At 39.1% G+C, this 17,874-nt stretch overlaps 1 protein-coding gene across 1 annotated transcript in view; it reads right to left on the minus strand.

The window, feature by feature from the left end:
• Nucleotides 1-1,947: 1,947 nt before the first annotated feature.
• Nucleotides 1,948-17,874, minus strand: part of FXN (frataxin) — a 39,156-nt gene continuing 23,229 nt past the window's right edge. Inside the window, exons 4-5 of the mRNA XM_063455065.1 lie at nt 5,066-5,163; nt 1,948-2,255 (exon numbers count right to left, since the gene is read on the minus strand). Of these exons, the coding sequence (XP_063311135.1) occupies nt 2,102-2,255; nt 5,066-5,163 (252 nt within the window). The 3' untranslated portion in view covers nt 1,948-2,101. The remainder of the gene's footprint in view (nt 2,256-5,065; nt 5,164-17,874) is intronic.

Raw genomic sequence — 17,874 nt, forward strand, 5'->3', positions numbered from 1 at the left:
GTTCACACCTTAAAAATGTTTAAAGGGCTAATATATGATAAACCACTGGGATTATTATATTAATGCAAAAGTGTATGTATGTGTGTAGTTGTTATAAGTGTAATATGTTATATTGTTATATATATATACACACACACATACATATATATATATAAATAAATAATACAAGTGAAATGGCACTCACCCTTACTGATGACACAGTGTTAAATTATATGCCCTGGTGCACTCCCACGCTGGTTATATATGATATATATAGAAAAAAGATGCACTCTTATTATTTAATGCCATCCACTATCTGATCAGAAAAGCAGAAATGTTCCCATGAATTTTATTTTTTTTATTATTAATCACTGCACTATTATGTTCACATTTCTGTGGGGTTGTGGAGCTTTGTTACACAGACTGTCTGCTAGGGATTGCGTTGTCAGTCTTTGTTTTTTTTCCCCTGTCCTTTCTGCTGTGAGGAGAAGGCACTTAATTAACATTACCATGGTTAATATAGTTGTTCTGGTGTCTACTGCATTTTAATGCGGGCTCTTTAATGTAAACATCGCCTTATCTGAGAAAAGGCAGTGTTTACATTACTGCCTATAACCATCTTTAGTGGCAGTCACTCAGACAGCCACTAGAGGTGATTCCTGGGTCAGCGATGCACAATGTGCAACACTGGCTTTCAGCGTCTCAATGTTCTGCATGGAGGCGCGGAGCGTTAATCACAGAGATGCATTAAGTACATCTTTATGAGGAGATGCTGATCAGTGCATTTTGGCTTTCAATGTTTTCCTATGGGAAAGAATTGCATTGTTTAAAATCATCAAATTTGATGAGCTCAGACAAGGAGGAGCAGGGCGTTGGAATAAAGGTGAGGCATACACATTCGTATCCCTGACACTATAATATTCATAAAACAATATTTTTTAAAGCTTTCTTAAAAGGACACTGTAGGCACTATGTCTATGTATATACAACACTGAGAATTTAGGGATCACGCTGACATACCTAAAAACAAGTATATGACATAATTTCCCTCACAAATTTAGGATGATTTGAACGCCTTAGGGTGCTACCCTCTATGTCAATAAGGGGCTAAAGCTCCTCCTTAGTGCTTACCAAAAATCGGACTAACAGGTTCTCAAAAAAACTCAACTCAACTTGCGTTTTGTTCTCTTTTGAGAACTTCCTTAGGGACCAGTGCATATAAAACAATCAATTAAGACCTGCCCTCTTAGCACTTGGTACACTTTATTTCATTTTTAAACCTATATGCCAATAAATATCCTTCTTTGGAAAATACCTCTGGATTGAGTTTTTAGAGAACCTGTCAGTCCAATTTGTGGCAAGCACTAAGGAAGAGTTTTAGCCTCCTATTGACAGCAAGGGTGGCACCCCCAAGGAGTTCAAATCATCTTAAATTTGAGAGTGCAGTTGCAAAAACACATTTCTTTCTTTGTTTCAGGAAATATTCCACTGTCATATCCTTGTTTTTAGGTACATCAACCGGAGCCCTAAATTCTCTGTGTTGTATATATCTATTTTGGTCGGTTACCATCGGGTAGGTAACCTTGTGAGGCTGTGTATCTAAAAGTTAACCTTTTTTTCACAATTTACTGGTGTCACAGGTGGAATTGTTATATTTGCACCATGTCTACGTATGCATTCTTGTCCTCGCTTTATGAACCACTGAGATACTCTAACCTTTCCCCTGATCCCCCTTCTACAACCATGTTTGATGTTTTGCTAGAGTTGCCCATATTCAAGGTTTACATTCATTTAAAATACACACTTGTCTTTTGCCATCATTTCCCCACTATTTTATCTTAAATATCTATTTTGAGATGAACATCTATACTCAATGTTATGGTCTCATAAGGTTTTTTTTTTCTCAAAAAATAACTAAATCAATAAATAAAAAAAGATTTTACATAAAAATTGCAACTATCAGGTGGGTTTGCACAAATCAAACTGAATTGCATATTTGGAAAAAATATATATCATTTGACCTTTTTGTTGAAAGTTATAATGCAGACAAAAGCAAACAAGAAAAGTAAAAAACAAAACAAATTTTTGATGCAGTAGTCTGTGAACAATGTTGAATTTTCCCTTATGTTGAGCGCTTTCCAGAATATACTAGAGCAGATAAGTCTATTTTTGTGTTTAATGCGATCGACAGTTCTTCTGCTAATAAGTGATGAAGGGAAAGGCCGTCATGAGAATACACCCAAGTGGTCCCAGTCCAGTCATATCGCTTTGGTCCACTGAAACACAAATAATAAGCTCATTAGAAGAGTATATCCAACAATGAATTTATGCAGGAAATAGGTATTGTAAATGAGATTGAAATAAAAATACGATTATTAGGTGGGTATTCATACATAAATTGGCAAAAAGAATATTCTTAAGAAATGCATATTACCAACTATTCTCTCTATCATACACTTCACATATATACTGCAATTGAACTGGCAAAGTTCATTCAATCACGTTATGATATTAGGAGAGGACATGGGAGGAGACTTAGAACAGATTAACAATAGATAAACAATTAGGGCATACTTGTGAAGTGACCATGCCATCTTAACATACAATAGCTCCTGAAGCAGTAAAGATATAAACCATAGTGACAAACCATACTTTTTTGCTTTAGAATCAATTGTATAATTACTTAGCAGCTGCCCCTCTTGCCAGCGCCACCAGTCTAAAAAGTTTTTTTTGGGTTGTTACACTGTTGTAACATCCACATTCTGGTTCTGCTGTATCTCAGATACAATTGACCCCTTCTTGGGCACACTTCTGCATGTCCTCCCCAGTATGTCAGAGCACCATAAATGCCCCCTGCGAGTGCAAGAAATGATTGCTGGTAGAGGAACGTTGTGACAGCGATCCAATGAATAGACAGGTGGAGGGTTCTCCTGCTCTCCACTGCCACTCAATTATTAGCTTAATCTTGCATGCCTCGAGCAGAGAGATTTTTGCATAGGACTTATTGACATTTAGGGGAGGGACATTAAATGTAATCTATACATTTACTAGTGTTTCTGCTAGCATGATGTAGAGATGAGAATTAAAGGGACTGTCACCTTTTGGCACGTTAACCTAATTTGCCAATATCCCTGATGGTAACTTCGCTGCTTGGTGTCTTGTGGTCGCAGAGGAAGATAAGTTTTACCTACCTGCAGCTGTCCCTCAGTATCCATTATATCCACTTCTGCTCTTGGCACTTCATGTGCCAGGAGCCCATCTCTGTGCTGTACTCTCACGCATGCACAAGAGTACAACACTGAAGTCTATGGAGGATCCCGTGAGAACCTCCATAGATATTGTCTCATAAGTGAGTGGCAATGGCTGGGGGACGTTGCCATAGCTTGACAATGGTAACTCAGACTTTTGTCAAGTGGAGACAAAGATAAAAGAATTAGGAAAGAAGAACAGATTAGAAGTAGGAAGATTAACAGACTGAAGTAAACTAAGTATAGGGTAACAGAGCTGCTTTAAATATTGTGTCTACCATGACAGGTATAGTTATATGCTTTTCAGCTTACCTGCCTTCAAACAAGTGGCACAGTTGTTAACACTTGAAATTCTTTAACAATTCAATAAATATGTTAGAAACAAAGTGATATATAAATCTGCACAATGTCAGAAAGAAACCTATGAAGGCTGATACTAGGGGATGATGAGAGCTCTGGGCACCAAAGAAGAGAACCAAAGGAAGTCTAAGGAAGATTTGTGATCAAAACAATTATTTTTGAAACTGCTTATAAATTTCGGACATTAAGCACAATACTTATCTCCATTTTATTATTAGATATGACCTTTATCTAGGGCAATGAAAGGATACTTCATTTAGCTTTACAGTGTGCTTGATTTATTATTTTTACCAATTCTTCTAACCGGGTCTAGATTTCTTACTTATGGTTAGGATGAAAAATGTTTTGGGAAGTCAGCTTGAATAGTCTTGTCTACAAGATGCTGTGATAAAATCCCTATTAAAAACTTTAAGTAGCCCGTGACGGAAATTCATTAAAATTGCAACACAATCAAAAGGTGTTATAATATAAAGTGGGAATTACATTCCAGTTTTTGATAAAAGGCAAAAATTCAAAAGGCTTTTTCCTGCCAAACCTTGCCATGTCCCACCAACCAAAACTTGTGATAGAAAGGAACATCTTCTCACTATGTGCCAAACAGATGCCTACAGCATGTCAATGCACATGTCCAAGAAGATCTATGAAGGGTTCCACTAAAACCTCCATAAACCACTACTATTTTGATTGCACTATACAATTAAAATGTTTCATGTGTTTAGAGTTATCCCACCCAGATAAACCAAGTCATTTGTAAAGTACACATTCAAATGTCTAAGGTCTTAAGAAATCTAACATGCGTATTGCTCTAAAAAATAGATTTACAAAAATGTCCACAGTAATTTAAATTGTGCTTAAATAAGAGAACAGAAAAGGTTTCCATGGTATAGTATATTTGCCATTCCTTTCCTGTGCATGAAGGGTTATCAGACACTTCCTGCATTTATGATGTACCCGCCACATCTAATTTGCCAGATCTCCAGCTGTTCAAAGGCCTCTACAGTGCAAGCTTATGAATTATGCAGCACTGCACGCAGCAGGCCAAGAAACATGCAGGCTGAGTGCATACTTACATTAAACATGTGGCCCCTCTGTGCAAGCAAATTAATTCATTCTTCAAGGATGCTCTTATTTGACCTGTTATTGTATATTTAATTTCCTTTTCACACAACACTTGTGCTTCTTTTATTTAATGCCTTAGATATTAGAACATCCTCTGCAGGCAATTAGGAAGTACATGTCTTCTGTTAAATTTAGCACATCACTTAATGAGAGGCACAACTGCATGAAAGTCACTGGATTCACCTCGGCGCATGTAGGTAGCCTTAACGTCTATATTTTACATTATGATTGGTATTTACATAGCGCCAACGAATTCCGCAGCACTTTAAAATATATTTTCTATGAAATACATTCAGCAACCATGCTGCAGGCATGTAACATATGTTAAATAAGGATTTACCTGTAGTATTAGAACATACCTTGTAGGAGATGATAACCAAATCTGTTTGTTTGGTGTCTGCTTGTTAATTACATATGTCCCTTTATCGCTCCCAAGTTTAATTGTTAAAACCCCGCTCTGGGAACAAAAATCAAAAAGAAAAGCAGAATTTAGAAATCACTTCCTATACAGTAGATGCATTACTATTACAGATTCACAATTGTCGTTCTACAGGATATTAAATTACCAATTGTAATAGCTTTATTTGTTCTGTATATTTACATTTTCATTGTGAAAACCCTATGGGGAACTTTACATGAAACCATTCAGTGATCCATTTCATGGTGCTATTCAAAAGCACAGTGGATTTGTATTTATTTGTATGGAATATATTTTTATCCTATGGTGGATTTCTTGTAATCAAATTATCATGTTTCTCAGTTTGTAAGCAGTGGCTCACTACCATTAATCAAATCTCACCTTTCCTTACTACAGAGGTATATAAATAAAAGGTGGTTATGACCATATCATATAACTCATTAAGCAGGGGATATTGATATGTTAGGTTAAAGTGTCAGTCTAATGTTCATTAATCATTTGTACATGACCAGTCTAGTTTGTGTAGATAACAGAAAAAAATGTAAAACGGTAAATATATGGTCTGCAAAAAACTAGAATTGTATACGTAGACAACTTGTAGTTTTCTCTATATCCTGAAAAAATAAGAAAATAACAGTGCAACCAGATATATTTAGATAACTCCCTTATGTACCCTATGTGCATTAACTCAAAATAGAACTGGCTCTGTGACACTTAAACAGCCAAGCAATGAGAGGTTCAGGAGCACTGGATCCAAAGTAATCTGTGGACTCGTCAATTAATAAGGATGGAAGCCCAGCTAAGCTATATTTTGAGTTAATCCACATAGGGCACATAAGATAATTATTTTCTTCACATTGTTGCACTATTTTTGTTGTATTATTTTTTCAGGATATAAAGAAAACTACAAATGTGTAAGTATACCATTATAATTTTGTGTGCAGCATATACTTTTTATGGCTGCTGAATGTAATATCACTAAATATTGTACGGTTTAACATTTAAAGGGACCGTGTAGGCATCCAGACCACTTGAGCTCATTGAAGTAGTCTGGGTGCAATGTCCCATGTCCCTTCACCCTGCAATAGTAATTATTGCAGTTTATTAGAAACTGCAAGATTTACTATCCAGGGTTAAAGGAACACTATAGTCACCTAAATTACTTTAGCTAAATAAAGCAGTTTTAGTGTATAGATCATTCCCCTCCAATTTCACTGCTCAATTCACTGTCATTTAGGAGTTAAATCACTTTGTTTCTGTTTATGCAGCCCTAGCCACACCTTCCCTGGCTATGATTGACAGAGCCTGCATGAAAAAAAAACAGGTTTCACTTTCAAACAGATGTAATTTACCTTTAATAATTGTATCTCAATCTCTAAATCGAACTTTAAGCACATACAGGAGGCTCTTGCAGGGTCTAGCAAGCTATTAACATAGCAGGGGATAAGAAAATCTTAATTAAACAGAACTTGCAATAAAGAAAGCCTAAATAGGGCTCTCTTTACAGGAAGTGTTTATGGAAGGCTGTGCAAGTCACATGCAGGGAGGTGTGGCTAGGGTTCATAAACAAAGGGATTTAACTCCTAAATGGCAGAGGATTGAGCAGTGAGGCTGCAGGGGCATGTTCTATACACCAAAACCACTTCATTAAGCTAAAGTTTTTCAGGTGACTATAGTGTCCCTTTAACTCTACCTCTAGTGGCTGTCTACTAGACTAGGGACATTGGCGTGGATTCAGGTAAGTCACTGAAGGGGTTTTACCCCTTCATCGCCATGAGAGGGAGGGCACTGTAGGATTCTATAGTGCCAGGAAAACAACTTTGTTTTCCTGGCACTATAGAATCCCTTTAACACTGCACTTTAAGAATTAGCACTTTTTTGTCACATGCATTTCTAGATTACCACCTATTTAACGCCTTTTTCTGAATTGTAAATAGTGTTGATTTAGAAGACTTGTATAATTTCCCTTGATAGGTTTTATTCCTTTTTATTTATTGACTGACCATAGAGATGCATTGATTAAATTCTATATGAGGAGATGCCTATTGGCCAGGGTTGTGTTTGGCTTGTGCAGCCTCTGTCCATGATCTGCCTTAGCCAATCCTAGGGTAAAGCATTGTGATTGACTCAGAGAATCACTTCTGATGATGGCAGCCAAGCAGGCAGATCAGGGGCTGAGGCAGCAGCTGCAGACTTGAAAACAAGGAAGATTTTACTATATTTAGTGAGGTATGGAGGGAGAGGAGGGCGGATAGACTTTGGTTTTAACACTATAGGGTCAGGAATGCATGTTTGTGTTCCCGACCCTATAGTGTTCCTTTAAGTCCTTTGGTTTTTATTTGTTTCTTTTTAAATACATTTTCAAATTAGAAGTTGGATCTACCAAATTTCAGTAATGCCAATTAAAGCATACACATGGTTAACCAACTTAGATCAGGTTTACACTTTAATTAGGTCCCTCCTCATCTCTTGTGCGCACCCTAATATAACCTCTGCCAACCTGGTCTCTACCGTTCTATTTCTCGGTACCACCTCCTAGGTTGAGAAACACTACAATCTTCTTACTACACTCTTCTTCAAAGCAGTGTCCTCCATGTCTGAGGTGTATGCAACTCAGCAGATTTGTCAAAAGTTAAGTTTCCCCCATCTGGATCACTTTCCTCACCCATTTTTTTTTTCTTCTTTTTTTTAATTTTGTTTTTCCTTTTTTCAGACAGTACCCGCCAGTAGATTTCCACTGCAGTTCCTGCAACTCAAGCCTTGGTACATTAGTCATCATCAATGTTTTCCCTTTTCTCTTCTTTTTTCCTTCCTAATCAATCCACATATCTTAATATACTCTATGAAACATTGATTTACCAAGAAAAAACAAAAAAAAAGTAAATACACTACAAACACAAAGATGGTGACAAATTTTCTCTTATAGTCCTCTATAGTATTCCTAAATTAATAATTGGGTTAGCTTTGTTATTACTTTTACTTTATTCTCCCTTTATTTCCTAATTTATTTGCTAATTTAAGCTACTACAGCCAGCTTATTTAGCCATTTATCTATATCAACAATCTTTTTTTTCTTCAGATTTCTATTTACACCTCCTACCATTTTTAACTGTAGGATTAGATGTTTTTTTTTACAATTTCCCAGTTTGGCAATATCTTAGTTCTCCATCTTCTAGATATTGAGATGTTTGCTGCTATTAAAGCATGAGTGAAGAAATATTGCAGATCCAAATTGTATTGGCTAAAATTTAGGTGCAGTATAAGCATGTCAGGAGAAAAGGGGAACTTCGTTCCAGTTATTTCTTGAATTTTACTTAGAAACAATTTCCAAAATTCTTCTATCAGAGGACAGCTCCACCAAATGTGTATCGAATCTCCTACCTCTTTGTCACACCTCCAGCATATGTCTGATATGTTCTGATCCATTTTATTCATACGACTAGGGACCAGATAGAGTCTGTTTATTATCTCAAAATGTAACTCCACTAAGTTTAAACATTTAATATGTTTAGCAACTGCTAGCCATGCTTTTTTTCTCCACTCTTTTTTTTTCATCTTTCTCCCATTTCTCTATGGCCGGGAATGTAAGATATTCTTCCCCATGTCTCAGTATCGAGTTGCACTTTTTTTTTTTTAGTAGATTTCTCATATCTTTCGCCTTTATTAAGTTGCTTAGTTTACACTTAGCTTCAGATTTTTCTTTGTCTAGTACTTTGTTTAAGTAGCTTTTAATCCTTATATAATTGTATTTTTCATTTTCTGGAAGAGCAAATTTAGTATGTATTTGTTCATATGATTTGAGATTTGATCCGGTCATTAAATCTTCTATAATTTGTATGCCTGCTTTGGTCCAATTTTTAAAATTTAGATCCTCCATGTTATTTTCCAGTATTAGGATCGGTAAAGTGTTGATAACACGATTTTTGAGTCCCAGATTTTTCCTTATCTTACTCCATAATTCTCTAATATCTTGTAACACCATGCTTTCAGAACTTGGTTGACTATTATCCGTATTCTTTTTTTGAGTGAACCAAAAGAAAATTAACAGATCTTTATTAGACATTTATTTTTCTATTGCATACCATCTCTCTAATTTAGACTCTGTCTGTTGTGAAATAATACAATGAAAAAGAGTGCTCGCTTGGTAATACTCTTGAATTATTGGAAGTCCTACTCCTCCATGGACTCGATTTATCGCTAAAAAAATTCTTGCCATTCTTGGTTTCTTTGCTTGCCATATAAATTTGGAGAAGGATTGTTGGATCATTAACAGCCAACTATCAGGTACTCTTAAAGGGATCATTCTAAACAAATACAACCACTTTGGTAGGATATAAGATTTAATTATATTTATACGGCCCCACCATGAAAATTCCAGAGTTCTCCAGTCTTTTAGGAGCTTATTCATTTTAAGAAGTAATGGGAGAAAATGGATCTCAACTACTTTTTGTGAATACGTACAAATATTTATTCCCAGATAATTAAATGATTTCTCAACCCAGACAAAATCAAATCTCTTTCTTATCTCTTTTTTCTTCAATATTTACATTACTCGCTAAGACAGTTGATTTGTCTGGATTTACTTTATAACCTGAAACCTGTGAGAATTTTTTTATAATTGTCATAAGCTGTGTTATTGATTGTAAAGGATTTTCTAAAGTTATAATCACATCATCGGCGTAAAGGTTTATTTTTATATTTTCTTTCTTATGATCAAAACCTAAAAATGTTCTCTTCTTGTCTAATGGCTGATGCCAGAGGTTCTAAAGATATTATGTAAAGTAGCGGGGATAAGGGACACCCCTGTATTGTTCCATTGGACAATGGGAACCACTCTGATCTAAAGCCATTTCCCATAATTCTTGCTGTTGGTACGGTGTATAGAGCTGAGATATTCTCGAGAAGTCTTCCCTCCAATCGAAATGCTTGTAGTGATTGCCTCATGAACTCCCAGTTGACCCTGTCGAATGCTTTCTCTGCATCCAATGACAGAGTCAACATGGGAGCTCCCGTCTTCCGTACGGAGTTCAAAATGTCAACTAGTCTTCTGATATGTGTTGACGACCTACCTGGGACAAACCCAACTTGATCTCTATTAATCACCTCTGGAATAATTTTTTTTTAGACGTTCTGCTATCATGGCCGAGTACAGTTTAATATCAGTGTTTAAAAGAGAGATTGGACGATAGTTCTTTATTTTCTCTACATCCTTTTCTTGCTTAGGGATTGGTACTATAATTGCTTGCAGCAATTCTGCCGGTATGCTATTAGGTGTTACGAAAGAGTTGAAGCTTCACTTAGATCCATTTTGATATTATCTCTTAGTAATTTAAAAAAAGGTTGTCAAATCCGTCTGGCCCTGGGGATTTATTCTTTTTTAGTTTGTTAATGCAAAAGATCAGTTCTTCTTCTTGAAATACTTTATTCAGCGCCTGTAATTGTGTATGTGTAATTTTTGGACTGTTAATGTTCCCAAGGAATTCACTGATATCCGCCTTTTTAATTGGATCCTGGATATTATATAATTCCTGATAATTCTTGAAGGCTTCTGCTATTTTTTCCGGCCTCAGTAAAGTCACCCCCTTATGGAGGATTTTGGTAATGACTCTTTTCGATTTTTCTTTTTTTAGTCTATTTGTCATTAAGGCTTCTGCTCTATTTCCGATATAGTATCATTTCTGCTTAAAGTAGATCAGAGCTTTATTAGCCTTGGCCATTAGATGTTTATTTATTAATTTTTCAGTTTCTGTTACTGAATTAGTGATACTACTCGATGGATTCTTTTTATTTTGGTCAAGTAAGTTGTCTAACTTTATATACAGCTCTGCTAAATTCGCTTTTTTTTTTTTAAATGTACTTTCTTTAGCTGATAAACTTATAAAAAGGCCCCTTATTACTGATTTATATGCACACCAGATCTGTCAGGGTACCTGAAGTCTCTACCTCCGAGAGAGGTAGAGACCTAGACGTTCATCCGTCCGGACAGGCTGTTTCCTCTGTTCCTCGCGGTCCATCCGGTCACGTAAACGCCGGCCGCGAGGGACTCACTTCCTTTTCTAGCATGACGTCCGGAAACCGACGTCATGACGCCAACCCGGAACGACCTGTCACTCAATCCTTCAGAAACTAATCAGGACTCGTCGGAGGCGTGTCTACCCTTCCGAGCCAGGGTATTTAAACTTGCTTCTCCCATTTGCTCATTGCCCTGTCGTGGTTCTAGTCTCCCTAGTCACACAGTGCTCTTGTATTTCTGTTATCCCTTTGGTTCTGACCCGGCTTGTTTGACTTACTCTGTTTATCTCTGTTACCCTTGACCCGGCTTGTTCCTCGCTTACCTGTCTTCTCGTTCCCTCGACCTCGGCTTGTCTTTGACTATTCTCTATACTCTCCGTACATTAGTCCGGCCATTCTAAGGTCCGGTATACGTATCCTGTACCTGTTTGTACTCTGCGTGTTGGATCCCTGTCCCGATCCTGACAAGATCATTGCTGGAGAGACTTCATTATTTCTATTTTCTTTAAAAAAAAAAATCTGTTGTTTCTTTAATTTGTTTAGGATTATCTTTATTTTTCAGTATCCAATCTTTCATTCTCCAGTCTGCTCTTGTTCTTTTGATGTTGTTCCTTTATATCTAAGATAACCGGGTTGTGATCTGACCAGGTAGTAGCTGTTATAAAAACTTTTTAATTGGACTCGCTAACTTTGTCCCCCAGAAACAGATCAATTCTAGAATATGAACAGAAGGTTTTTGAGAAACAAGAAAAATCCTTTTCTTTTGTGTGGAATATCATTCAATAATCCAGTAAATCAGCTTGTTTAATCAGTTCTGAAATTTTTTTGGCATTCACCTTCAAGTTTTTATAATTGCTACTTTTTGTTTTAGAGCTCCGATCAAGCTCTACATCAAAAACACAGTTGAAGTCTCCCATAATGATAATTTGGCCCATTTTAACACGTTCAATTTTATTAAGCACTTTTTTTAATAAATGTAATTTGTGATTGATTTGGCGTGTATATATGAACTAACGTGTATTTTTGGTTATTAATTTCTGCTACCAAAATAATGTATCTATCTGCCTTCTATATCTAATTCCTGATGTAAAATTTTTAGGGAAATACCTCGAGAATAAAAAGGCTACTCCTCTTTTCCTTTTTTGACTCATAGAGGCGCTAATTATAGTAGGAAAAAACTTAGATTTAAGATTGGGTTTTTTTCTTGTACTTTCCATTGGGTTTCTTGGAGAGCTGCTATCTGAATGTTCTGTTCCTTTTTTAAAAATTCAAGGATTGTATATCTTTTTTTTTTTTTAATTCTTTATTTTTGTGCGCTTGGTTTGGCAAGTTAATAGTTTCCTACATAAAATGGTAGGACAATTTCAAGCGGTACAGTATAACAGTGTTAACATTGAGGTTGCACATTTTCATATAACAGACAGGCTTGGTGGCATACCCGGGGTTGGTAAGGTTGCTACATGTTTGGTGTTATGTGTGTTATTCCCCTGGTGTACTACAAGTGTGGAGGTGTGAGGGTGCTCCCTGGGTCGGGCTGCAGTGTGTCGTCTTGTATGGGAGCATGTGTATAAGTGTTGCAAGCTGGTTCAGGTTTGTGGTTCTGGATGCCTGTGTGTACTCGCCTGTGGAGCTCTTAATGGGACCAGGTTAGCTGGGATGACATGTGTGTGGGGTGCTCCGGTGTGCGTTGAACCTGTATGGCATCTCATCTATCCCCCTATCCCTGGGGGAGGTGGGGGGTGGGCGGAGTGGCGGTGTTCATGGTGGGCGCCACAATGCTATTGTGCGTGGGGGACCATCTGTCGGTCTTGTGAGAGTGGGGGCCCCATGCCTGCAGGGTAAGGTGAAAATAGAAGGAGGGACATTTATATATATATATATATATATATATATATATATATATATATATATATATATATATATATAGTGAATAAGCTGCAGGAGTCCCCCCCAAAAAAACAAAAAAAAACCACAACAAAACAAAAAAACAATATATATATACAAAAATAAAATTAAGTTTAGGAGTCTCAAGGTTGGTTCCTCACTGTCCCTTAGTGGGTTCAGGTGCTCTGGGGTTGTCGGCTCCTCTCAGCTTGGTCGGTTGAGGCGCTGGCTGACGTTCCTCAGGTAGTGGTTTGGGCGTCATCTGCAGTGTGCGGTTGTTCCAGGTGAAGTCCCAGTGCGGACAAGAATGCCGGGGCCCCCATTGGGGATGTGAGGTTGTGGGTGGTCTCTGCATGATGGACGAGTAAGGAGCCTGTGTTGCCCCATCTATATGGGATGTTGGCTTTACGCAGGGCAGTCGTCACTGGATCAAAAGATTTGCGTCTGAGTAGTGTGGCCCTGGTTAGGTCTTGGAAAAACAAAAGGTTTGTGTTCTCAAATTCGAATGGCGTTTTGCCCTTTATGGCAGTCATTATTCGGATTTTGTCATGCGTGGTAGCACATCTTAAGATAACGTCTCTGGAGGTGTTAGGTGAGATGCGGGCTGAGCTGGTTACCCGGTATATTCCATCCAGTGTGAATTTTTCCGCCACTGGGAGCGCCGCGTGTAGCGCGGCAATTCTTCAGTGGTGATGGTGTTAGGTATGCCGCGGATCTTAATGTGTGTTCGGCGTTGTTTGTCTTCTAGGGACATTAACTGTGCTGCTAGGACATGTTGTTCTGTTTGTAGTTGCTGGACCGAGTCTTGCAAGGTGGTTATGGTGTTGTGGACTTGTGTTATGTCCAATTCTGTGGTAGTGACTGTCTGTAATCTGTTGCATGTCCCTTTTAATCAGGGCAATGTCCGCGGCCAGCAGTTTTTGATGTCTGCCAGAAGCACCTTTAGGTCTCCTTTGGTGGTGGGGGCTGAGTCCTCTGGGGAGACAGGGGGTTTGGCTGGGCCCTCCTGAGGGTACTGTGCGTTTGGGGTCCCCCTTCCCTCCGTTCCTGGGGTGGGGGCCATGTTTGGTGGGGTGTCTGTTTGTTTTGGTGTGGCCAGCCCTGGTCTGATCAGCATTTCCCCTATGTCCCTACCTTGGGTGCTGGCTCCGGTTGTAGGCTTGGGAGTGCGGCGGCCCATGTTTAATGTGTCCGGCGGGGTGTATGCCTGGTGGTCACGGCAATCCCCTTGTCTGCCGAAAAGAGCCTCTAGATTGAGGATTGGTGTCACGTGGTAGGCCGCGGTTTTGCGCCGCTGCCTAGGTTGTTTTGCGGCTTGAAAGAAGGGCATCGATCTGTTCGCCCCCTCACTGTGGGTCCAGGTGTGTGTTTTGTTTGGGCAGATGGCCCCTCTGGCTGGAGATACTGGCAAGATTGCGGGCGACAGGCCGGGAGCTGTGGAAGATGGCGTCCGTACAGGTTCGTCGTCAGGCTCCGCGATTGTATATCTTTTAAATTGTGAATTAATCCCCTGTGCATTAATCGTTGCTAATCTCATTATTTTATGAATCCTATTTCCTTTAATTGGAGGACTAAGAGGTTCACCATCATAACTAACAAACATTTAAAACACAACAAAATTGTACATTTTCTGCCTTTTCCTAGACCTATGTACCTACTCCCTCCCTTGATCTCCCATTGCCTCCAGGGGGGAGCCCCGACAGAGATAGCGAGAGAAAAAAAAAAAAAAAAAACCACACTAACTCTCTACTCAGTGTCGTATATATCCCCATTCTCTAAACTCGCAAAAGGTTTCAATACCAAGATCTGCGAGCTATAGTACTCTCCTTGGCCAGGAGGATTGGTAGTTGTTTGTCCACAAGAAGGAGGAAAAAAGAGAGAGAAAAAAAAAAAAAGTAAATAAATCTTTCCTATTTTCCCGTCTTTTCTTTTTACACCTCCAGACTTAAACTTAAATGTTTAGTCATAGTCCCTCTTCTTTTCCTTGTTTATTTCATTTTCAAAACCCTATATTATTAATTAATTTAGTGCTTAAATTCTTCCATGACATTACATTTATTTCATGCCTATATTTTTCCCTGTTTGTAATTCTAATTATTAGTGCACATGTTTATTTTGTAAATCATTAATTATCAAAAGGAATGCAAAGTTAATATTAAGTCCAATTCTCTTCATTTCTATTGTGATCTCTCCTTTCTTCTATCTTTTTAGCCTTTCCTTTTCTCTACAAAAAGTGTTAACTTACTAGTGCAATTCTAATGTTTCTCTTTGTATTACATCTGAGGTGTCTTATATAATATTCTTACTTATTTTCTGGGGACGGAGCCGAACCAGCTAACTGACAAGTCGCATGTTGTGTGAGCTCCTGCAGGGAAAGTCCGAAACCCGAGTACAACCTAACTCTAACAGATGGAAATTAATCACAACCGGGCTCAGTACATGGAGGAAGTACCCAGGAACCTGTCGGTACCATTTCTGGCGCCTTACCTGCACGGGAACCGCAGCGGCAACATGAGGCCTAGCGGAGGCATGGAGGTCGGACGGCCGCCTTCCCGCCATACACACCAAGAGTAAAGAATAAACTCACCCCCCTATGGACCGACGGGGGATATCTCGTCCCCACCAGAGCGGGTGCTCCAACCTCCACACCGAGAAACAGGCACACCGATCTCCCTACACAAAATAGAGACGGAGGACCCCAAGATGGTGGACCATCCTGACACGCAAGTGTCGGATAAGCGATGGCACCAAACCACCACAGCAGCAACTACAGAATACAAGAGAGACTATCGATAGAATCTTCGATTTGTTTTTGGGCACAACTGGAGGCATACATGCAGCCAGAAACCCCAAGCCGCAAAAAGGCCGCAAGGGCCGGAGCCAAAGGCGGACAGAGGACTGGGGACACTCACCATGGCGACTCTATGACCCACGCTCCATCTCCTCACACCCAGAGCCCTCCTGGGCTGAGAGCAAAGAAGGGTATAACCCTGAGGTGCCAGCCACACTGGCGGAGAGCAGCACAGCGATCAAGTCAGCGACTGGATAAAAGTCCCCGCACCACCCCGCAAGGGGCGACCCTGGGCCTCGTAGGCTCCCAGGCTCGTGGCCTACGAGCACCAGCTCTCCCACAGCTCCGGGGCAAGGGAGGGTTCCCACCACCAAACTGCCGAGGCACCGACATAAGATTCCTGCGGCCCTCAAGGCGAGCAAAGAAACGTCGTCCAAACGCAAGCTCCCACTCGCAGCTACACAACAGCAGGACCCCCTCACAAGCGACACCTGCGAAGCACTCACCAACCCAGCCTCTCAGTGCCTGGCGCAGCACACCGCGACCTCCTGCCACCAGCGCTGCTGATCGAGAGACTGGGCGACAGCGAACCCCACAGGACGCCATCAAAGCTGGATCCGGATACGAAGGCACATCGCCCAGAGTTTCCAAGAAGGCCCTGGGCATCGGCTGACAAGCCCACCTCTGTGCCTCTCAAGTGCACATGCCACACTTGCATCTAGAGGGCACACTCACAGCCGGCAACAACCATCGACATATGGACTACCCATACCTCGTAAATATAAATCTCACTGCATGGACTAAGAGTTTTTAAGTGGACGATGCTAGCCAAACATATAACATAGCTACACAGAGGTGCTGTAAAATATGCCATAGACTACCTCTCGTTATTATTTGTTTAGCTCAGGACCAGATAGTCTAAGCTCTCATCTGCGATTTATACTCTCCATTATGTCCACTTATAGTTGAGGTGCAGCAGACTAGCATGTTACCACATACCCAGCAGCCAAATAGTTTAATCGCAATAGCCTGAGCCACTAATTAGCATTTTGGTACAACATTTATTGCACTATTCCAAGCAATGCCTCAAAATTGTTCTAATGATGTTTTATAGTTCCACAAGCGATAATTACACTGTTGAAATAATAATTCTAATAACCTAAAATATGTGCCTGACTAACTAATGTCACAACCTGTATTGCAAATATTTTCCAACCTATCCTGCTGCCGCAAGCTGAATATGTCTGAACATGTCTCTATTAACGTGCCTTATCTTCTCACTCTCTCTCCTTTGGTGTTATAAGCTAAATTGTACACTGGTTGCTTATATGCGAAATCACATTTAGAACGCCCGCCGGGGCAGTTCACAGAGTCTACCCTACTATGTGTTTCCACACTAGTGTTGCCATTAGTTCTAACAGATACTCTAGACTTATATTGTTAAGCCTGTTTAGTATATAACTACTCGCAATCCTAACCTCGCATATGTTGTGCCACAAAGCGACACCTATTAGCTAGATATCTTTACGTGATATGTATACAAAAAAAAAAAAGTGCATTGTCTATCTACCCCCCACTGTAACTAATGTCTTGAAACCTGCATATGGAATGCCGTTGGGGTACCGTATGTATGCCTGTGACTAATATACGCACTGCAAAAACAAAGAATTTAATTAAAAAAAAAATATTCTTACTTATTTTCTAATGTGCAAAAAAATATAAAAAAAAAAATTAATCTTTGCTATTTTCCCCTGTCTATTCTTCTTACAACTCCCGACTTAAACTTAAATGTTTAGTCATAGTCCCTCTTCTTTTCCTTATTTATTTTGCTTTCATAACCCTATATTTTAATTAATTTAGTGCTTTTATACTTCCACAACATTAAGTTTATTACGTGCCTATATCTTTCCCTGTTTGTGATTCTAATTATTAGTGCACGTGTTTAATTTGCAAATCATTAATTATCAAAAAGAATAAAAGTTAATATTAAGTCCAATTCTTTTATCTTTTTTTATATTTTTATTTTTTTGGCGTGCAAAGATTAGTACAGTCATGTCAGAGGT

Source organism: Pelobates fuscus, chromosome 5 (genome assembly GCF_036172605.1).
Source record: "Pelobates fuscus isolate aPelFus1 chromosome 5, aPelFus1.pri, whole genome shotgun sequence".
Taxonomy (NCBI): domain Eukaryota; kingdom Metazoa; phylum Chordata; class Amphibia; order Anura; family Pelobatidae; genus Pelobates; species Pelobates fuscus.